Source organism: Phaenicophaeus curvirostris, chromosome 7 (assembly GCF_032191515.1).
Source record: "Phaenicophaeus curvirostris isolate KB17595 chromosome 7, BPBGC_Pcur_1.0, whole genome shotgun sequence".
Taxonomy (NCBI): domain Eukaryota; kingdom Metazoa; phylum Chordata; class Aves; order Cuculiformes; family Cuculidae; genus Phaenicophaeus; species Phaenicophaeus curvirostris.
Window position 1 is genome coordinate 8,168,459 of NC_091398.1, and position 24,319 is coordinate 8,192,777.

At 37.1% G+C, this 24,319-nt stretch overlaps 1 protein-coding gene across 2 annotated transcripts in view; it reads right to left on the reverse strand.

Annotated features, from left to right (window-relative positions):
• Window positions 1-24,319, reverse strand: part of SLC39A10 (solute carrier family 39 member 10) — a 58,760-nt gene that overhangs the window by 14,579 nt on the left and 19,862 nt on the right. For both annotated transcript variants that reach the window (XM_069860723.1, XM_069860722.1), the window contains exons 2-4: window positions 8,115-9,188; window positions 6,877-7,078; window positions 844-1,013 (exon numbers count right to left, since the gene is read on the reverse strand). In XM_069860723.1, the coding sequence (XP_069716824.1) occupies window positions 844-1,013; window positions 6,877-7,078; window positions 8,115-9,179 (1,437 nt within the window). In that variant the 5' untranslated portion in view covers window positions 9,180-9,188. The remainder of the gene's footprint in view (window positions 1-843; window positions 1,014-6,876; window positions 7,079-8,114; window positions 9,189-24,319) is intronic.

The window sequence follows — 24,319 nt, forward strand, 5'->3', positions numbered from 1 at the left end:
TTTTTTTAAAATACAAATACATTTACTATAGAAATCTTTCATTACACTATTCATTACCCTCATTGATAAAAACGTTCCTCTGGGAAATATTTAGGGGAGGAGGAGGAGATAATCCAGCTTCAGCTTTTTTCTGCCACAATGCTGAAGATGAGACTAACAGTCAGAAATATAACAGTCCCATTAGCAATCAAATTCTTTATCAATTTATTTTTAAACTATTGCAGTCAATTACAGCCTTAATTCTGATCCAAAACATAAACTTAAAAAAAAAATTATTAAAATTACACAAAGAATACATATATGCATCAGTATTTTTGCTAAAAGTATTAAGGTAACAAAATTTTAGAAAACATTTCTGCTTCTAAGAATTACAGTCTACCATCAGAACTTAAAAACTGCTTACCCTCCCAGGACTTAGACTTAATTAAGTAAGGTAGAAGTTACTTTCTCCCAAAAAACGAGTCATCAGGGAAGTTACTCCCTCAAAATACTTTCAGGTGCTACTCCTCATACACAAGTATCAGTAAATAGAAGAGAGAACAATACTGCTAAATTTAAAATAACTGTTGTTGGTCTCATTACGTGTTTTAAAATACTGTGACAGAAGTTAAACTGTGAATACACAACTACTTCCCCCCGCCTTTCTTTTTTTTTTTTAAGAAATGCACATTTCCTATCTTTTTGCTAACAGAAAGTTGCCAACACTGTTTCAGGATGTCCCTCAGTCAACTCAATCTACACCAGCATTGGTGAAGGTTTATTTGCTGACACTTGTCAAACAATTTTTTCAAAATTGTATATACAGTTACAGTCAAGAATAGAAGGTAAGGAAACAATACTTACGTGTGGCAACAGATGCAGTAGTGCATCTCCACTCATTGTTCCTACAGCCAGAGCTACCAAGAAAGTTAGAAGAAATTTGAAGCACCATTGGTTAATGATGGGAACCAAGATCACACCTAGCAACGAAAGCAGGCTAATGACGGTGATAGAGATGATACCACAAAACCAGGCTGTGGGAAGAAATGAATACAGAAAGGTTATCAGAACAATACTTGTAAAACTTTCAAGACGGATTAATGACTTTTCTTAAGAAGGTGACTTTCCTTTAACTTAAGTTCTATGACTGTTCATTCAAAAGGTGCTGAAAAATACGAAAGCAATACTCAAGCCTCATGTTCTGGAGAACAAGTCTTATGGGGAGCGGCTGAGAGAACTGGGGTTGTTTAGCCTGGAGAAGAGAAGGCTGAGGGGTGACACTATTGCTCTCTACAACTACCCGAGAAGAGTGTGGAGAAGAGGGAGCTGGCCTCTTCTCCCAAGTGACAGCGGATAGGACAAGAGGGAATGGCCTCAAGCTCTGCCAGGGGAGGTTTAGGCTGGACATCAGAAAAAGATTCTTCACGGAAAGGATCACTGGGCACTGTTAGTGGCTGCCCAGGGAGGTGGTTGAGTCACCTTCCCTGGAGGTGTTTAAAAGACAGGTTGATGAGGTGCTGAGGGGCATGGTTTAGTGATTGATAGGAATGGTTGGACTCGATGATCCAGTGGGTCTTTTCCAACCTAGTGATTCTGTGAAGTCCACACGCTTATCCACTGTACAGTATAATACTGTGAAAGACATCAGAAGACAATCAGCTAAAAAGAGCCCAGCAATTCTTCCTGATTGTAAGTTCCAGGCTTAGCTCTGTAGCCCTTAATGAAACACAAAAAGCAAAAGATTTCATGTTGGGACAAAAACATCTCTGCTACTAAATTTACTTGGGCTCTATGAGCACTAAGTCATACTTGACATTTGTTTTCATCATGATTGTGATGCAAAGTTTAACTGGAATGAATTTTCCTCCTTCTTTGTTAGGACCAACATGTTCAGTTAGGTGCCATTCTCTTCACCTGTTGCTTGGAAACACGCATTTCGATTTATGAGAAATAAGTAAGACTCAACCTTTGACAAAGGAACTTTGAAATCAAATACTATTATAGTATAGAGCTAGAAGAGCTGCAAGCAACTTGCTATGAAAAAAAAAGCAGTATGTATTTTTCTGGGAACTTCTACTGTCATTAAAAGAAAAACTGATAATGCAATATGGTGCACTCAAGATAATCCTCCTAATTAGGGAAAATGTGCAAATTTCTATGTGACAGAGAGAAGGAGGAATTACACAAGAAACAGTTGCTATGAGTAGAGAAGCATGGCTCTTGCAGTCAGCGTCTCACTACAATGACATATTTTTTCCTTCTGCCTTTTCAAATCATTAGTAAGGCTAAGAGTTAAAAACTGTTTGAAGTCTTTTTTCCTCTCTTTCTGCTTTTTTTACACTTCTCTTGTTTCTTCCCATCACAGAAATGTCACAGAACAGTGAATAAAAACCATTTAATTCCAACAATACAATTCAGATGGTTCATAGTCCCAAAGACAGGGATAGCCGGTGTTCCTATTCTACAAACATTTGTTGTTTGGGCTGAGATTTTTCACAAACATGATTTCCTCCATCTGAAATTTATTTATTTTAAGTTCTAACCTAAATGCTTCAAGATTTTAATTTTTTTTTCCTTGCTTTATTCTTAATCAAAATTGCCTAGACAGTTTGACAACTTTAAGGGAAGTCAACAACTTCTGATTTAAAACATTAGCACCGTCATACTTTGGTGCATAATCTGACTTTCCTTACAATCCTGAAGGCCCACTCATTTTTGATCAAGAGGAGGAAAACATCCTGGGAAATGGTGGGGGGGGAGGGAATGAATAAGTTGCAGCTGCTCGATGAATTTTATAATTTAACAGTCAAATGTCCTAAGAACTCTTATCTGTACCAAAAATGCTACAGGTCGGTTTTGATGAGACTTTGCCACCTGAATTGTGGCTGCTGCAGGCCTGGACTGGTTCAACCTCAAAATGTACATAATCTGCTGGTTTGGGATACTCTTTCTTTTGAAGCCTGTAGCTGTGATTCCACAACAGTACAGAAAAGGAAACAATCAAATTCAAATGCAAAGGGCTAAAGAGCACATCCATCAAGAGAAACTGATTGGAAAAAACGTTAAAAAGTGTGCATATTGGTACTGAAAGGAAAGAGCGACTTGGTGAAAAGGCAGAGACTTACATCAGATGAGGAACTGAAAAACAGAGGTTGGAAAACAGGAATGCAAGTAGGTCTAGAGTGGAAACAGGATCCTGCTGACCAATACACTGCCACTACACAGCCTTGATTCATCCCTAGAGCGCTTCAATTATGCACTCTGGCTTAACTGGCTCCACTGAAAGAAATGGCATATGCAGACTTGTAATTCAATACTAAATCATGCATGCCAAGTATGGCCAAATAGAAACTACACAGGCATTTGAGAGGAGATTGGATGTCCAGTCCAGACACAGATGCTATGATGTTAAGTGCCAGGTTAGATGACCAAGAGCCGTATATGGAAAAAAATGGAAAGGAAATTATGCAAACTGGCTTAAGTTTCATATAACACAGCATAGATTTGGCAAACGCATCTCAGGAGGGCTTATGTACTCTTCTGAATGATGCACTACCTAAACATGGCACAATGATTAAGATGAGGCACATGAGAATTAGAATACAGAAATTTTGCATCTCTCAGATCTTGGTTGTCAGTTTCAGTCTCTGTTTAAACTCTTAAAAATGGTATGGAACCAAACTTATTGGTAAAAGGCTTCTATCAGGTCAAAAATAAAAAATATATACAAAAGCTGTGCATGACTCCACAAGTTACATTCACACACAAGCACTCCTCATAAAAAGAAGTACTAAAGAAGATTAATGACAAAATTCCAACACAAAATTTTATTGAAGGATTTATTTCACCTGTAGTGTCTGAAAAACTAAACTATTATGAAAGTGGAGCTAATATGCATTATTATGAACACTGTAAGTACTCTGAAGTTCTAAAGGATCTTAGTGCATAATATTCCATGAAATATTGTATAAAGCTTGGTCAATGTGCTGAAGTTATTAAGCACTGGTTTATAAAAGATTTGTGTGGAAAAAAACCCAGGACAGAGGTGACTGAAAAATTTCTTCAGTAAGGAATCTCTGTTCAAACAGTGAGTAGCAAATGAAAGACAGCTGTGTGCCTTGGATTTGGACAGCTACCTGTAAATTAAAAGAGACTTACAGGGTAGTAAGGTAGCCTCCTCGGGAGGCTGATAACAGCTAGCTACCTGCAAGCGTTAACAGGAAAGCAAGTTAACAGAAAAGTTCCACTGAAGCAAATCCTTGCTAGGTTCAGGGAATAGTAAAGCTCCAGGGAACACTGGCATCTGCATAGGCAGATTTGCAAGATATATCTGAACTGACATATTTTTAATCAACAACTCTAACTGATCTCCACCTTTAAAAAAATTGCTTAGTCTTTACTTGTACTGCTTCCATTAGCTTGATTCATAGCAATGTGTACCTTTCCTTTTGCTCTTTAGGAGCTCTCAATGACAACAAAGCCACCTCTTCCAGAAGGTACACTTCGAAAGCTCAGCTGTATGTACAAGCTCTTGAAAATCTGCTGTTAGAAGATGTTACAGAACTATCTGTAAGTTACAGGAAGAAAATCCAACATCACTTCCTGGGTTTGGTCATCAGTTACTTAAAATTACTTTGCTTTAGAAAGCTGCACTATCAGAACTAGTGGAAAACTTACAGGTTAGTGTCAATGAACAGAAGCAGCACCTGCCTATTATGTATTTTGGAAAGCCTTAGTTCAAATTAAAGTAACCCACTTAAAACTAGTACTTAAAAGTTTCTGCACTCTCCTAATTCTGGCAAATATTTCTATCTAAAAATGTTTATGTTAGCTCAGGTAAGCACATGTTTTCATTTTAGTGGAGTCCTACAACTTGCAGGTTAAGCTACTCTATGACTGACATATATCCCACAAGCCCTATAAACCAGTTAAGATTCATTATTTTGTGATTCAATTCTTTAGTTAAGAAGGGAAAATGATTATTACATGAACTGAAGTCTCACTGCAGTTAATATAACAGCATACAGGAAATTGTTATGAAGAATGATTTATCATTATCTAATCAAGTTGACCTGTTTTAGAGGTTACTGTTTGTTTTCAAAGCCAAATCAGTAAGTTAAAACTCAATTTTTTACAATTAACTGGCAAATGTGTTATTTATACTCAAGATATCACATGTCATAAAACATATTAAATGTTCACAATAAGCTTCATTAATTTTGCAAATTAAGTCTCTTATAATGTTAAAGGTCTTCAAGCTGAGTTATCCATCAACTCCCTTACTCATTACTAAGAAAGAAAATGCATTCTTTTAAAAAGAAGCACTCATCTGTAGAAACTTTCTAATTAAACTGGTTCAAAGCATGGGCAACATGACAGTTTTGTGCATCATTTCAACATTTTAATTGGCAGAAAATGCTTACAGCCACTCTACAAAATCCTCTTGGTAATTAGGCAAGGGTCAACTCTTACTACAATGAGACTACCCCACAAAACAAATTGCTGCCATATAAAACACAGTGCATCCGGCTGATGGCAATCTTCGAAGAGTTAACAAGATAGTAGCTGTGTCACTACAGAAGACTTCTGTATAACAAGTTATTTATTTTAATGACTCCAGCATTGTTAAGAAAGATTACCATCAATACACTTTCCAACAGTTATTAACATCTACGAAAGTTTAGTTACTTCTTTATTTCTAACAATGCTAATAAACACCTATGTAATAATCAATATTCATAATTGCTAATACTTTTATATTCAATACATGGATATGCTGCCCAAGATTTTTAATATTTAACCACAGCTAAACATCAGTCAACAGCTCAACATTATAATTTATAAAACAGGAATAGCAAACATATATTTTAAAAGTATATTCAGTTACGAAATCACAGAAATGGAAGTTGCTGCCCTTGAAGTCACTGTTTTAACAATAGTAAAAATATCTGTAGCTTAGAACTATTATAAGAAGGAAAAACCCCTAATGCTTTTTGCTCAAGGCTCACAAACACAAAATTAAAACTGATCACAGAGGATTTTGACTGAATACTTTTCATATGCTTAAGAGAAGAGTAGTACAGAATAACTGACATCGGAAGTCAGAAAAGGAACTGTTGTCAAAAATGGCAGTTTAAATGCTCTTGGTATCTTGTTTCAGTCTTTATTTCTTAAGTTCACAAAAAATTCTGGATGTCAATTCTACAAATTTACACCACTGCTACAATACAAAAATAGTAACGCCTCAAATCATATTTTTCAGTGAATGAACTGTGATGAAGGTGCTGTCCAGGGCAAATATATTAAGAAAATTTGTGCCACACGAACACTGCAACTTTCCGACTTTGAGATAAATATATGGATCTCCTCGGTCACATTAAGAGAAAAAGACATAACATATTTTAAATGACAGAAATAATCCAAAGTGTGGGTGGACTTGCTCATCCCTAGAGGCCCTTCTGTCTCCAAAAATTCGGTACTTTGCCTATGTTCCTATGACAAAAGAGTCCAGCATGTAAAGACAGTGGGAAGAATCCAGGCTGAAATGTTTCAGCTGTAGATCTCAATGATAGAGGACAAAAAAATAAAAAAAAAGAAATAAACATAAGTAAATGTAAAATAAAAAATGAAAATAAAAAGGATAAAAGTGTACAAGAAAGGAAGGCATGACTGCCTGAACCATGGTTATGTAGAATAAGCTATAATACCACCAAAACAGGATGTTATGTCTCCTGACTAAAAAGGGGCATGCTGTCTCAGATTTCTTCTAATAAATATGTTAAATTTTAACCATTCCTTTACTCTTTAGTCAATGCTAAGTTGCACAACATTTCAAACTTTGAAGTTAATATTTGCAATGCAAAATAATTTAGAAGTCTTTAGATGTTAAACACCTACCTGATGCACCTGTTTTGTCTTTATTCTCAATAGATGCATTTTTACTTTTCATAAAATCTTCAAGCTCATCATAATGTACAATACAAAGCCTTCTCTCAATCTGATATAGCAAAGCAGGACACATGTATATAAACAATTCAGGTGATATGGGAGAACTGGTTTCCAAACCGTAGTACCGTAGCAGCTGGGTAACATTTAAGCACTGCAAGCAAATTGTATAAACAAATCAGACGTGAAAGCCACTAATTAAAAAATACAGTTATGCAAAATTTAGCATATGACTTGAGAACACAAGCAGAAAGCAGAAACTCTGCAATGTAGAAACAACATTCCACTGGTGCTAAAATGTGTCTAAGCTGATTTAAATGGTTTATGAGGGGAAAGAAACACGTCTGCACTACAAACTCTGACTCCAAACACCTATACATTTTTTAATACATGTCAATGAAAAAAATCAGTTTCCATATTCTTTACCATCACAGAGTAAAAACAACGAAGAAACAGCAGCAGGAAAGGAGTGGAAGAACATAAAACCGAAACAGGTTTTCTAACGCTTCTCTTTACCTACCAACCTTCTGTGTTTGGAGTTGTCTCACTTTTTAATTCAGTTTAAAACTTAAAAATCAGCACTCACTCCATCCTTTCCTATTCTGACTTCTAGTTTAAAACTGTGATATCTAAGTGTCCTCCTTCTATAGTTAATTGTAAGAGGGAAGAGAAAATATAGTTATGGTCCTGACAGAAAAAAATGGATGCTGAAGGGAGAAATGGAAGAGCTTACACTGAGCACAGAGCTACAAAAATTACATCTATATAATTAGAAGCATGCTGAAAAAAATGCAGGTGTTTCTTTCAAGGAAGAGCCTCTGTGCAGTTTCCAGAAATATTAATGACCTTAGATTCAGAAAGAAGTCTAAAAGAGATATGTGTGTGGAAGTTTTCATGAACACTGGGAAGGGAAAATAACCCCACCCGCAAGCTGGGTATCTCAAAAAGCATTAAGTATTCCTTTATACAGACAAATAGGCAAGAAGATAGATCTGTGAGAAAAGATGGGCAGACACAAATGAGAACTCGTAAAGTAAACTCAAACTGTGGCAGTGAACTTCAACATTTTCAGTCAATCCATATTACACTATGGTTGCAAATTTGCTTCTGCACTATTTGTGGGTTTGCATCTACAATTATTATGCAACAACAGTGAAAGTGAACTTACCAGTTCTCTACTTAATACTCACCTCTTCACGATCACGTTCATCTTCATTATGATCCTTATGACTCCGTGTTGAAAAAATAGCATGTTTTTTTACGCTAACCTGCTTATGAGGTGCCTCTCGGTTGCTGGTATGGTGGTGTCCATCCTCATTACCTAAACTAGAATCTTGATGTCCATGCCTAGTAGAACGATCACTCCTGTGTTCGTGATGGTGTATGTGCACACGAGATGCATCATGTACATGATCATGTTTATGAACACGGTTGTACTCATACTGATCACCTGCATCATGATCTGGGGCATAATCCCGTGTAGCATTTCCTGTAGTCTCACTGATCTTCTTTTGCTTCTTCTTCTGTTTCCGTTGTTTTCTTTCGGGCTGATCCTGAGTTGTGTTTGTCTCTGTTGAAGGTTCATGGTTCTGTTCTCCATGTTCACTATGACTAACTGAATCGTTACGCGAATGATGTGTAGTACCATTATGGTTATGATGATGTGGACGAGGATGACGATGATGGTGATGGCGACCCTGGTCATGAACGTGTCTGCCATCATCTTTTACTGATGGCACTACTGCATCTCTCTCAAGGTCACATTTATGATTTCTCTTTGCAGCCACACTAAAGATAGTTTGATTTTCTGAAGATGAGTGGCTATGAGGATGGTTATGAGAGTGAGAGTGCTTTCCTTCCTGTACTTCTAAAGCATATAAGTGAGAAACATGATCATGGCCAATATCATCATGATTTATCATCACTACTTTCACCTCTCCTAAACCAAGGCTTATTAACAGTTTTTTCAAGCCAAAAAAAGATAATCTTCCATTTTCCCCATAACGATCAAAAATCTTTTCAATGTAGTATTTTTGTTCATGTTCAGCTTCCAACATTGAAAATTTACTCGGCATAGATTCTGTTCCTCCATTCTGGAAGTAGGATGCATTTGAGATCTGATAGTCATTATGGTAGTGCACACGTTCCTTTTTAGTATCATGGTCATGTCCATCTGCATGGCAATGATTGCACTGATGAAAGATAAATGTCAGCAAACAAATGATGCAAAATTTTGTGTGCATGTGTACCTTCATCTCTGTTTCCTACAAGAAACACAAAGAGAAGCACTTAGGAGTAAAACCAATCTCAACATTTGTACTACATGAGTATCAGTCTGGTACTTATTTGTACCAATGGAATGACTCACAAATCTTTTTATAATACATATTGGTGTTAACAGAATAACAGTTGCAGTATTTGTACTGTCTAAACTGTATTAATGTACTTTTCTTATCCAACAGTAAGATAGGCTCTGTGTATTTTAGAGATAGTCTTACACACCATACTTATAAGAGCAGTTACAAGAAAAAGATCAGGATTTACAGACAGTCATAACAGAACATTTTAAAGTATATTTCCAGAGGCATCTACACTTACGATAACCTCTAGCACTGGAAATCTTGTTAAAACATCAGTTACAAAAGAAAACAAAATTTGAAAACAATAACGCCTGTATTTTATTTATGGGGATGACAGGTAGATAACATTTGAAAACCCATACATAATTTGTTCTTTTATGTGTTCCTAAAGTACCACCACTAAGTACATACACTGCACAATTCCCTATTTTAACTGATAATGACAGAATAAAAAAAAACCTTGTCATGAACCAGCTTCAATGTATTGCTTAAATGTTCGTATTTTTAGTACTTTACTTAAATGTATTTACTGATTTTGAAGATGTACATCAATGTAATTTAAAAATAGAATAATAGAATCATTTAGGTTGGAAGGGACCTTAAAGATCATGCAGTTCCAACCCCCCTGCCTTGGGCAGGGACACCTCCCACCAGACCAGGCTGCCCAAGGCCCCATCCAACCTGGCCTTGAACACCTCCAGGGAGGAGGCATCCACAACTTCCCTGGGCAGCCTGTGCCAGTGCCTCACCACCCTCATTATGAAGAATTCTTCCTAATATCTATTTGAATTTTTCCCCCTTTCCAGTTTACAGGCATTGCCCCACATCCTATCACTACAACCCCTTGTGAAAAGTCTCTCCCCAGCTTTCTTGTAGGCCCCTTTCAGGTACCACTGCAAGGTCTTCCCAAAACCTTCTCTACTCCAGGCTGAACAACCCCAACTCTCTCAGCCTGTCCTCATAGCAGAGGTTGCTCTAGCCCTCCCATCATCTTTGTGGCCTTCTCCAGACCTGTTGCAACAGTTACCTCCCTCGCCCCGCTGGCCACGCTCCTGCTGACGCAGCCCAGGATACAGTTGGCCTTCTGAGCTGTGAGCGCACATTGCGGGCTTACACTGAGCTTCTCATGTCAAGCTTTTCATCAATTGGCAATAAGATTACAAGAAAAATGTCTGTTTATGCAACTCAAAACACTCTTATAGCTGACACACTAGCTCAAAGTAGTTAGTACTGATTTTCAGAAATTATATCATCTAGACAATGGGGTTTTCAATTTAGTATTAAATGTAAGAAACTGACTATTCAACATTAGGCAATGAAGAGGACACTGCAAAAGTCTATCTTGTGTTCAGAATTGAAAACAGCTCAGTATTTTACAAAGTATGACTGCTTTATTTTGTTTACATCTGATAGCAAATATATATATATGATTGCAATAGTTATTATAAAAGAAACTTTTAACAAAAAAATGTTATCAAATAAGAAAGCTACATATGAGCCAAGAACTGTACTTGATGACTACTATTTTCTAGAGATTTATTTTTGGCAAAGAACAACCTCTAAAATATATGCTTTAAAAAAAATAAATAATCATTCAAAAACGGCCAGGGTTTCCCAGCAACACTTAATTTGCTCTGTTTGGTACTGAGTCAAATAAGATGTGTAACATTTACAACAGTTCTGCTAGATACATATAGTAGATAATCAAGCCCTCCTATCGGCAAAGGAGCAGACAACAAAAAAAGAAGCGTAGCTTCCCAGTCAGTCCCAACAGCTGAATGGCTATTTTGAATGGATTAACAGAGTTGACTAAAATAGACAAAGGAAACAAGCCCAAAAGTATGGCTTTTACACATAACTAGTTAAAATTAGAATATGACTGAAAAGGAAATGAAAGCAGAGAGAAAGAATAAGGACAGAGCTCCATCCATCCTGCTTTCTGTGGACTCAGATGCTACCAAAACATGGCAGCAAATACAAGGATGTAAAATAACAGTAAAACAGGTCAAGTCTGCTTTCACTGCTTTTTACACTGAAAGCTGTTTCAGTTCCTTAAACACATCTTTAAGAGAGCTGTGACTGACCCTATATTCACAAAGATGCAGCTGGTCAGTGCATCCTAAATGCTACTGACTTTCAGACAATAAATGGAAATCTAGCTGTCAGGCCCACCCGAGCTGCTAAAATGAGCTTCACGACATCATTCAGGAAGGTACTTTGCAGCAAACCACAAACACATCATGTGTATTTAAACTTCCTAAAACACTAACTTGATGTTTTGTACTTAAGCAATCGCAACCGTATTAATGCACAAAAATAAAAAATCTTGGAAGCTTCTATGCTTGCAACAAATTGTCAAGAGAAAAGGAATTAAAAAAAAAAAAGGGCTACCTTTTAATGACTTTATATAGCAGATAAGTAACACAGGAGGCTGAGGTTTCCTGTTAACCTCTACAAATACAAAAGATGAAAAGCTCTCAGTTTTCACTGGAGCTTCAAATACTTTCAAGATTAAAAACCACCAGAACTCTTTTGCAGTACTGACCCAGTTACACATGTAAGATCAGAAGAGCATCCATCAAATGAAGGCATCTGCATCAAAACTCATTCCAGGGATGTCAAATAGGTCAATGGGGAATCACTGTACACTACTGCTTTATTTTTGTAAACAACCATTCAATCATCAGTCTGGAATGGCAACAGCTTGCCTCCAGTTCCATCATCTACATTCTAGTTCCTGATTTAAGGGCTGAGAAAAACATTTTCAAGTAATGTGCTGGTGAGTTCATCCCCAGAATTTACTGAAATATTATCTTCAGGTACTCTTTTTCACTCATGGACTCTAATTTAAGGCAACCTTAACGTTCTTATAAACACAACACTGGGATGAGCACAGAAGTTTTAAAAGCACCTCCAAGCCCCTTCCAGCTTATTCTATTCTCCTTTGAAGAAACAAGTAGTACAGATTTGTTACTGATGGAGCATAACAAAACAGGTGGCAAATCTTTATCCAAGAGTCACTGGACTGAATCAATCCTCCGACTGTAGGATCATCTGGAAACTCATTCCATAACCTTTCAATATAGGACATATAGGAAGGCATTGAGTGCACCCTTAGCAAGTTTGCAGATGACACTAAGGTGGGTGGAAGTGTTGATCTGCTGGAGGGTAGGGAGGCTCTGCAAAGGGATCTGAACAGGCTGGCCCAATGGCATGAGGTTTAACAAGGCCAAGTGCCGGGTCCTGCACTTGGGGCACAACAACCCTGTGCAGTGCTACAGACTAGGAGAAGTCTGTCTAGAAAGCTGCCTGGAGGAGAGGGACCTGGGGATGTTGGTTGACAGCTGACTGAACATGAGCCAGCAGTGGCCCAGGTGGCCAAGAAGGCCAATGGCATCTTGGCTTGGATCAGAAATGGCGTGACCAGCAGGTCCAGGGCGGTTATTCTCCCTCTGTACTCGGCACTGGTGAGACCGCTCCTCGAATCCTGTGTTCAGTTCTGGGCCCCTCACCACAAGAAGGATGTTGAGGCTCTGGAGTGAGTCCAGAGAAGAGCAATAAAGCTGGTGAAGGGGCTGGAGAACAGGCCTTATGAGGAACGGCTGAGAGAGCTGGGGTTGTATAGCCTGGAGAAGAGGAGGCTGAGGGGAGACCTCATTGCTCTCCACAACTGCCTGAAAGGAAGTTGTGGAGAGGAGGGAGCTGGCCTCTTCTCCCAAGTGACAGGGGACAGGACAAGAGGGAATGGCCTCAAGCTCCACCAGGGGAGGTTTAGGCTGGACATTAGGAAAAAATTCTTCACAGAAAGGGTCACTGGGCACTGGAACAGGCTTCCCAGGGAGGTGGTTGATTCACCTTCCCTGGAGGTGTTTAAGGCATGGGTGGACGAGATGCTAAGGGGCATGGTTTAGTGTTTGATAGGAATGGTTGGACTCGATGATCCGGTGGGTCTCTTCCAACCTGGTTATTCTATGATTCTATATGCTCTTTCTCATGAAGGCTGACAACCTGAGCTCTGTGACTTACATCATCTCAGGAAGCAGAAATGTTCTGGCAGTAAGTAAAGGGACTGGATCAGGAGTATGGCTGGTAACAGAGCTCCGCATTTCTTCAGGAATAGGCTGGTCTTCATCTAGTGAGGATTTACAGCATTGAATGTTACTTAATGTGAAGAGCAGGTTCAGGATCTGGGACAAGCAGTAAAGGAACATGCAAGACAAAGGAAAACTTTGGGAGAAAGACAAACTTCTACATGCTTATATAGAAGATGACAGCAGCAGGTAAGTACACGCAGTATACAGTAATGCTCTAGCAAACTGAACAGTATTTTTTTAACTCCAGTCTCTCAGTACTGAAAACAGCATCTCAAGTAAAATTCAGTCATGTAAAAGATACTGCTTTTGTAGGCAAAGACACCTTCTCTCCTTCTTTGCTGCGTAATGGTAATATAATCCGAATAAGCAAAGTCAAATTATTCCCATTTAAACAACCACGATCCAGACTAAAGTATCTCTAACAGCAAATTCATGCCTAAAGCGTGATCATAATCCCTTTCACAACCTCATGATCTTTTTCATGTGACCGCCTCATACAATACTACTAATACATTACTTTGAAACTTCAGTCATGCATCCCTAATTGTGGTGTTTTGCTTTGAATGGTACCTTTTCTCCATGCTCTAACGGTTAAAATCATTTGTAACCTATGACCATCATTCAATACTGAAATACAAGCACTTAGCATTATCACACCAATATAAAAATCAATTAGATGTCTATTTTCAATTAAACTAGTAAAAATCCTAACACAATATTTTAATCTTCTATTATATAATCCTCTGTATCTTCCATTGTAATTCTTGTTATGTAACAAAGATGCTTACAAAACAAACATACCTGTCAAAGTCTCAAACAAAACAACTAGTAAGAGCTGATTCTTCATTTTTTTTCTTATTAAACAAGCTTCATTATTCTCTAGGCAACCATAAATAGCTGTAATTTTTAACCTGTTGGGCAGTATTTGTATATGTAAAATACCAGAAAGTTTTAAGTCCAAATTCTATACATTTCAGTGACACAGAACTGAAGGTGATCTCAATACAAGAATATTAAGAGTCTCAAATCCCTTCAAAAGAACATGGAAGAGCAGCCTGAGGACAAGGCTACAGCAAAGTTGAAAAACATTCTGGCTATTACTGCTGGCAGCCTTCACCTTATTTTATTCATTCATTCGATTCTCTGCTGCCTTCCATCTTTCTCTCCATAGCTCAATTACAGCCGGGTACCCAAAACGGGGAGGCACAAGGGGAAACATCTCCTTGCTGTGCGTTGGGTAAGAAAACACAAGACCCGTAGGCCAGTGTTGGAAGTAACAGAACCTACTAGTTTCACTGAAGTGCAAAAAAGAACAAGAGAAGTCTTTCAGGCCCTGCTAATGCAGTCAGACAACCCCACCCTAAGTCAAGCTGCGAAGTTAGAACAAACACATATATTTACAGCAGATAAGATACATTCTGCCTCAAGTGACACGTCAGAAATCGCACAGAGTGCTGCCAAATGCATCCCCTCCCTCTTCATTCATCAATGCAAGCAAATCATTCACACTAAATGCCATATTGACTGCATACAAGGGTTTTAAACCAGAGGCCCGAGGTCAAGTACCTGAGCAGTACATCAGCCAGAAGTTATCTTTTCTATATAGAAAACTCACAATATCTATGTCTGCTGAAGGTGTTTCATCTATTAAAATAAATGCACCTCTGATGAAACTTGGTATTTTTTTACAGGCTTTTTCATTAAATTTTCCCTGGATTCCTGAAACTTCTTCACAGTGCCTACTACTTCAACTGTTCCTCCCTTATAGCACATCATTTTTGAGATGACTTCATTTAAAGACTGGAATATGAACATGATTTTAGGGAACACTTTTGTTTATCGCCAGCTGCTTCCTTCAAACTAGAAAACTAATTCAACGGTTGGGCTTTACTTAATACAACAAAATTTTACACAAATAACTTCACCACAAAAAATTCAAACACAACTTAAAGTCACATCCATAATTTTAGTGTTTGCAACCCACATACTACATCATTTTGCTAGTGTACAACACTAGTTACACTATTTCAACTTTCTTCCCCCCACCCTTGTTCCTGTCTGCTCCCAGCAATTTTAATAACCTGTAATATTTGCAACAAAAGCACTAGATTTCACCCCTCCCCACGCTCCTTTTCCCAAGTTGTTTTAGTTTCTTTCCCCTTTTGCTCACCTTTCTTTCCTTGCTTTCTCTGAAGAATGTTCTGACCTGTTTTTTCCCCTCTATCTGCAGAAGAGATCTTTGAAAAGTATCTTAGACTCCTTGTAGTTAGTCAGCTTGAATGCCACCTTAGCAAGAGTTCATAAGCAACCAGAAGTTTCACACCAAACAAAAACACCAAACACACACTTCAGCTAAGATAAGACAGGACCAAGAAAGACAAAATGTGTTAAAAATAAAGACAAAACAATACTCTTACCAAACTAATACACTCTCTCTGTTCAGCACTGGAAAGTTAAGCACTTAGGGCATTCATTTCTATTAGGAACTGCTCAGAGTGACAGCACAAGGAGATTTCCTGAAATAAAGCTACTGACTACAATTCCTGAAAATTAAAATACATTCTTATATTACATGTATTTACTCCAATGTACACGCAGGAGACATGCCTGCAGCCCCCACCACTTCCACTGCAGTAATTGTGCAATATTTCACACTAACATCCAATCCAAAAAAGGCTGAAATCTGAAAAGCCAAATAGGCCTACTCTTTATTTCCTAAATTTCAAGTTTTTAACAAATATCAGAATCTAAAGACCTAGTAGTCTAGCACATACTTTTAAGGTAACTTAAAAATTATTAATGTGAAAGTAATATGTTGCTGTTACTGAAAGACACTATAAGAAAACCATAAAAGTATTTATATAAATAATCATCTCATTTTTTTAATCAGTCTTAAACTGACATTAGCTTCTGGTTATACAAACAAGAAAACATGATACAGATCTAAAGTTACAATTAACAATTTCTAACTTTAGCTCTCACCCATCTCCTGTATTTTCTTCCCTCTTCAATTTCAGTGAAACAGGTTTGTGGATTTAAGTAAAACTCATTCATTTGAGAATCTGCAGCCCAGTAGGAGGGGCACTTTGTAGGAATAGACCATGAACTAACTGATCCAAGCCATATTTGCTAAGTTAATAGCAGATAACACTTAAATAGCATAGAAAGCATCTATGCATAGCCGAACACACCTTGAAAACTTTTAAAAATCTGATATGTGAAATATTTGAAATGCCAAGTCCCAAGCATACCAGACAATTACCTGAAACGAATATGGCAGAAATCTTCTAGCTCAGCTATCCAGAAAAGGGCATTTATTTTATTTTGAATGGAAAAAAAAAAAATAGACAGCTTTCTTCAAAGGGTCAGTTATTTCTAAGACACTGCAAAGAACAGGATGCATCTCAGGGCTCAAAAGAATATAAAAACATCAAACCAGTTCCAATTTCTATAACTATTAGTTCTGCTTACCAAGAAGTTTTCAGTCTTTCATATATAAACTCTATGTAGTCCATAAAACATCTATTAATGCACAACATTTATAACAAAGCTGGTTTGACTTTGTGCCAATATTCTACTGTTCAATCAGGTCCTATTAAGATACCAGTGCTTCTAAGAATGAAATACTTGAAAATATGAACCAATTACACATGCACTTTAATATTTTATTCTTCTACTGAAAGTGAGCAAATGTTTTTGTTCAAACTAGGGCTGAACTTCAATAAATATTTTAAGATGGTGTTGCACTTAAAAGCGCAGTCCTGCCCTCCCCCATTGCTTCATTTATTCATTCCTTCCCATTCCTACAAAACCATTTTTGTATACCAGCACATTTGTTTGCTGATCTGTTCACTGTACAGCTGTACAACCATTTTCTACTGAAAAATAGCCTACAAAAAGAAAAAAAATACTTTTTCAAGACAGATTACTTTTCCTATCTGGTTCACTGTGCAGCTGCACAAACACCACAGTCCACACAAAAGAGCAACCTTGCTTTTGGTGGCCACACCAGCTTACAGATTTGGTTGATCTGCAGCCTAACAGAGTATTTTGGCTACAGCACAAATAAAACAATTGGCTACCTCCAAATGTACTCAAATAACAGTGAAAAAACAGCAGTGGACAAATTTTCTGTTGAAAGCCATTTGAGAACAATTTCCCTAACTTTCCCTTCAACTCAGAATATATTCATGTTTGCGATAGGGTGTTAAAATCAGTTGCAGTATTTTTTATTCTTACAGAGATCTGATATAACATCTTATTTCTATAAGATCTTATATAAGTACTATACCCATTTTGTCCTCGTGCAATGTTAAAATACTTGCAGTAAGTTAAGAAGAATTGAAGGCACGTCTTGTATGTGTTTAATTCCTGCAGTATTACAATAAAAATCTCTATCACAGCCACAATCCAAAAAGGAATTACGCATGTCTACTACTAAACCCATGACTTGCTCTCACTTTTATAAAAAAATAAACATCTACAAAAGCTATCAAATATAAAAATCCATTTGAAAAATGTGACTAAGGCATGTTTCTTTTACAAGTGTTATGCCAAAACCAGCGCCTGGTGGATTGTGATTATTAAAGTCTATTTCCAGAATTCAGAGGTGGTAAATTTCTCACTTGACAACATATATCATTGATTCAAATATGTATTTTAAAATAGGGAATTTAGTGCATGAATTACCATCACAGACTTCTATAAGGCCCTCTGCCAACATGCCATTCAAATTCTTAGCAAATTCATTCTGTCAAGAGTATAAACCAAGAGAATTACTGGTCTTCTTTGGCAAGAACACAGCCTTCTCTTCCTATGGGTGTAAAGGACATTTGGGAGACTACTGGCAGCTACTGGAACCATTCACATCTTCTGTTAATTGGTTTTCAAATCTGTCTTTGTTCAATAATTGTGAGAGAAGTGTTCATAAACACATTTCAGCAGATTCAGAAGTAACACTTAACCAGTCTAATGTGTGACATAAAATAGCTGTACATATTTCAACAGCTAGATCCACCAAGAAAATGCCCAGCTGAACCAAAATGTGTTATTTCCATCACATTTCAAGTAAGACCTCAACAGAAGTCATCATATTGCCTAGCTCTCATTTATTTTAGTCAAGATTTTTGTTAAAGATCTACGCGGTTAACAATTACGGGTCTGTGTGATCAAAGAGGCAACTATTCAAATTGAGACAAATACTAATGGGCTTTGCAAATCACTCACCATGAACTACTAATCTTTCCTAAGAAGGGTCTTAAAGCAACTTTGAAGGGATGCAGCTTTGAGGCGAATGCACAGAACTGCAGTATTCAATACCCAATGTTACTCTTCCTGCAAGGTTAGAGACAGAAAAGTAGAAAGGAAGCAGAATCCTTAGAGGCTAAATATAAAAGGCAAGCAGAAATCTCTTCTTAGTCAATCACATTCAAAATACTGATGGGCTAAAACCGAAATATTAAAAATACTATCATGTATATCTGCCTCCCTGTGTCCACCACCTTGCAAGTCCAAGTACTTTCTAACAGCAACACAGACAAGCAAGGACTATGGAAAGTGAGACCGTGCTAACAGTTTTTCTAAAACTACATTACAATTAGAAATATCTAACCTAGGCTATGTCATGTTGCATTATAATTTGATGTAATATCAGTTCCTGGCTTTTACAGTAACTATAGTTTTGGACAGTCTTATAGTAAATTTCTCCTGAATTACGGGTGCACCACTACAATTTGCCTTGAGCATCACCATGTCTTCTTCCTTTCATCATAATTTTCAGTATTTTCTGAACTAACTGCTGATTGGTGATTTGATTCAATGCTACTGTGGTCACCATCCTTCTCCTTAATTCTTACTAATGTGCCCTATTTAATTGCTTGGATAATTGCCTTCTTTCATCTTAACTGATTATTGGTTTTGCTTGCTATTGGGGCTTTCTTCATCCTTCACGATTCCATTACTTCTCAAAGCTGTATGTAACTTCTATAACCCATTTGTTTGAGGAAAGAAGATCCTTCCAAATACCTGACACCTATCAGTTTTAGTTAATAAGCAACTGAACCAACTTTTTGCGATTTTTCCAGTATTAAAATATTTCTATTACCATACCATGGTACAAGAAACAGTTAAAAAAAATAAAAAATGAGAGTGACCTGCTGTCTCTAACCTTCAATAGAAGTGATCAGTAAGTGTACCTCAAATCCATTATTTTGGAAAAATAAGATCACTCTGACTAATCAAGAGGCACACTCCATAAAATGCTTGTAGTTCTTCTCTCTGATGAACACAAAGGGCATGACAGTCTACTACTGAAATAATTTTCTCTGAGAAAGATGTTTCATGCTCCTTGCCACTGGTAACTGAAAGCAAATGAAAACTGGACTCTGTCTCTAAAATCAGTGGGTCAGTAGTTGGCAGTGATCATTATTTCCCAGGTTAAACTTGAAAAATATTTACGATTCACAGAATGTAACCATGAGCTTCTGTAACAAATGCTTTATTATTCCATGGACAGTGGAGTCAAATGTTCTGTTGGAAACATTCTCCCCTCCTTCCTGCCCCTTTTGCTACTGCAATAGACAGTACATCACCCCCTTCCAGGGTCTGCCTGAGCACAGCACCGTCATGTTACAAAATCCTTGACTGTGATCATACTAAAGCGATCCAAAGTAAACGCATTATGTGATCAGGGTTCCACGTATTTTCTACAAAGTCAAGCCAATTAAAACTCCTGTATTTCAAACTACATGTTAAACTAATTAACTGACTGCAAAACAAGACTTGTGGCGGAAGATGGCTTAAACCACCAGCGTAAACTGACGAAAATCTATCGAACAGATACAGATCAGAAAAATTAAAATCTACTGGAAGAACCAGTTAAGAATCGAGACAGTTACAGTTCATCTACACCTCCAAACATGTTTTATTTTTAACATCTAAAATAGCTCAGTTTAAATTATCATTAAACATAAACAGTATGAAAGTTTAATCCTGAGAACAGACAAACTTGAGATTACCATGAACCACAACTGAAGATACCTGGAGAACTGTGAACTGTTAAACGAGTCTGAGGCTTTACCTTTCTTATTTCTAGATGCACAACATTTTCTTGTGAATCCTCTGATCTTCTTCATAGTCATTTAAGTATTTATCATATCTTGTCACTAGAATAAAACACCACCTCCTAGCAGGCCACCTCATCACCAGGTCAAGATGCTGAAATACTTCAAGAAATAGTTTGGCTATCTGGCTCTCAAGCCTATATTTGGAAGCAATATCTAGCTAATGCTGTACCATAGCCCCTGATCAGAGACCTTTTCAATATAGGGAGAAAATTTTATAACTTGATGCCTGAATAATACAGGCTGAAATACATTATTTTTTAGAAATTTGGCAAGGCTAACATTGGCCAACATAACTGTATCCTCAAAGCAAAGCACAACACATAAGCAAAAATACTAAAAAAATATTTTCCTGTCTGATAAGCTAAGTTCTAAATTTCTGATGATACTACATGTACTTTCTAGTGTTCAGCTTTTTACTTTTACAATGCAAATGTAACATTTTAAAAGTACATCGCTGGTAACTGGACTGAGGTAGAAATGTGAAGGATCACACTTTGCTTATTGTCAAGAAAAGTAAAACAAAAGCAAACTCTAACTGCATGTACAGAATAGAAAATATGTCTAAAACATATTACAAGCATTAAGAAATTAGCTATAGGCATATTACAATAAAGAGTTAATATTTTTTAGATACGTCCCGCTGCAACTACTGTGGATGTACTGAAAATATGGTACAAATCTTGAAAGCATCTGGACAATTTAAGCGTGTTAATATACAAAGCCTCTGGTAAAATTGCTACAATGTGCAGCTCAGAACAGGAATGACAAAGTCTAGCCTGTTTACGTATCATGCCAGATATCAAATAAATGGGAATAATTTTTAGCATAAAAATATAGCAGTATTAGGCTACCACATTATTTAGACTGCAGCCAAGTAGCAAATCTCTTAAGTTTTACTGTAAATTAGGACAATTTAGAATTTTTAGGTTGAGATAGTCTCTCCTATGTACAGACATTCAGGTCAGCAATAAATAAAACACTTCTGTTCCGCAAACAGAATTAGCCAATAAATATGGCCTAAATGACACAGTTTGCATTTCATGGAGCGAGACTACTTATTAGGGTAGCAAAGCACTGATGAAAACAGGTCTGTCTTTAAAGGAACAGACTACAAAAATTGCATAGAGTAATATAATCATCGTTTAAAACAATATTCCACTTGATAAGTGAAAAAGCTCTTCTGGACTGCTCTGCAGATGATAAGAATGTTCTGCACAGAATATGAACGCAGTAGTGCCTGCAGTGGCAGAGTCAGAGTCAGACTGAGATGCATACCTGCTCACCATTGCCCCTTATGGACAATGTTCAGTTGTCATATTACTATCTATTTTGTAACGTGCGATAATCACAGCTTTCAGTGATTCAAATGACACATGAAAAACCTTATCATGAAAAAACCTTATCATGAAAAAGCCTTATCATGAAAAAGCCTTAGAACCAGTCATCCTGGGATACAGTGCTACTCAGTGCAACTTAAAATACAAATTAATATTAACAAAGATATAAATGTTACTCAAACAAATCCACATCAAGAATCACACTGAGCAACACCTATTGGAAAAGACTGCCTTGGAGATCACATATATTTCTTCTGATTTGCCTTGCTACTCCAACCTAAGCATGGCTGCATGCTATTATCAGCAATTAGCATGGCTGAAAGATTTAAATCACCAGCTGTAAATCAATTATTGACAATTATCCTTCAGAATTCAAAGTATTATTTTTGTCCATTAATAAACATCACCCTTCAGTAACAAAAGTGGAGAAAGGTCTATGAGTGTGGCACAAGTCAGGTAATCTTGAGATATCTATCTTTGTATAAACTGTATGATTGCACCTATCTGTAATTCACATTTTATGCTACCAGTCTTTACTAGGAGCTCTGATTTGAAACTTTCTTAAGTGTTTATAACCTCCATGCAGAAACACCGTGTAAAGTCTGTTGAGGAATATATTTGTAATTCTATGCAAATCCTGCAATCTTGCATAAAACTTCATTCATTCTTCACCTGAAGAGCTTTTCATCTCCCATACACATTTTATCTCACAAATAGACTAACCACAGGAATACTTTTCCAGGACTTCATTTGATTAGTGAGTTTCAGACATGATCATAGTTATGCATTGATTTCCAGTATTATGCAGACTTTATCTCAATTCTGGATCGATACAGCTACCTAGTATCAATGGCTACAAAAGGAAGTCTTGGTCACTTAAGCACTCAGTCAAATGCTTACAGAATACAATTTTCTGTACCTCTTCTGAAGCTAGAGCTCTAACTCTACCCTAGTTAACATTCTGCATTTTTACATACTCGGTGCCTTGTTTAACACCAAGATTATGATTGTCAACACGGTAGAAAAAGAGGAGGTTTCATAAGACTATAGATACATTCCTCAAAAGTAATACGAGATTTCTCTTAGGACTGCTCTTCGGAAAAAAAAAAAAACCAAACCCAACCAAAAACTCCCCAACCAAATATGGAGATTAATTTTATTTAACTTCCACAGCCTAAAATTTCTAGTAAGCAAAAGGAAACTGATACACAGCTTGCTAGGTTCCTTTTGCTGATACTAAGATTTGTTCAGGAATATTTCTTACTCTGTTCCTGTTGTTCACAGAGCAGCAGTAACAAATACACCTACATTCAGGCTGTCCAACAAACGATGCAGTACGAATTCTGTAATAAGTCCATCGTTTTAGCAGCAGTCTAATTCTGCATTAGTAAAACGAACATATATTCTTCACTGTTATCCTACTGCTTTGGAAAGCAGCAAGCTATAGAAAAGTGATAGCCAGATGAGAATGAAACTCCCAGGTCATCAAAAGCTGAGAGAGAAAGACAACAGCTGAGTCATTCCTCCTCTGCAGCAACAAAGTAGTCAGAAACTGGAAAGCAAGAAGATGAGGCAGCACAACGTGATAACTAGAAGATGAAAACATTTACAGTGTAATGAACCATATCCCCCAGCATGGCTACAACACCCTACATATAACTTGAACATCCCTTCTGCTAATTAGCTTTTGAGACCAACATCAGGAAACAATTCTATTTCCACTCTTTTCGTGGAGGATTTCAGCTTTTTGAGTATTAAAACCTATACAGAGCTTGCATTATCGTGAGATACCAAGACGCAAGTGACTTCAAACAACTATTTTCAACTCCTTTACTGCTCAGATTTCTTTACATCAGATAAACTGGAGAAATGGCACTGATACAACAGCACATAAAATGTTTTGAACAGGTGGACTGATGCAGCACATACCTCTCTTTCTTTTAGATCACAACGTAGGCAGAATGTAGTTTCCCCACACTTTAATCGGTTTTTGAAACATAAAAACCCCATTTGTTTTTATTAGCTTTTCCTAACTGGTACACATTTCCTTACCAGACTTAATTAGGCGTATTTCAAATAGTATCTCAGTTGCAATTTAAGAATGACCTAATAACAATCTTAATTCTTTCTGCGTCAGATGTTACTTCCTCCCTTTATCACCAAGCTAAAATGACTAGTTTGCATCCAAGATAACTTCAGTAGCTTACCCCCCAAAAGATGAATACTTATCATCCAACAAAAATAAACTCAGCTGGACTCCCACAAAAAACCAAGTTATACCAATATAAAGAGAACAGAAACTGCTTCCCAAAAGGCATACATTTCTCATATTCACAGAACTCTCCCTGCATCAAAAGCTCAATTCCATTAAAAGCATACCTATACAAGGAACAGAACTGCAATTAGGCCTTCCTTCTTTAAAACTTCTACTGACATCTTCAAATGTGTTAAGAAAGAAGCCAGGATATGTTCTTGTGACA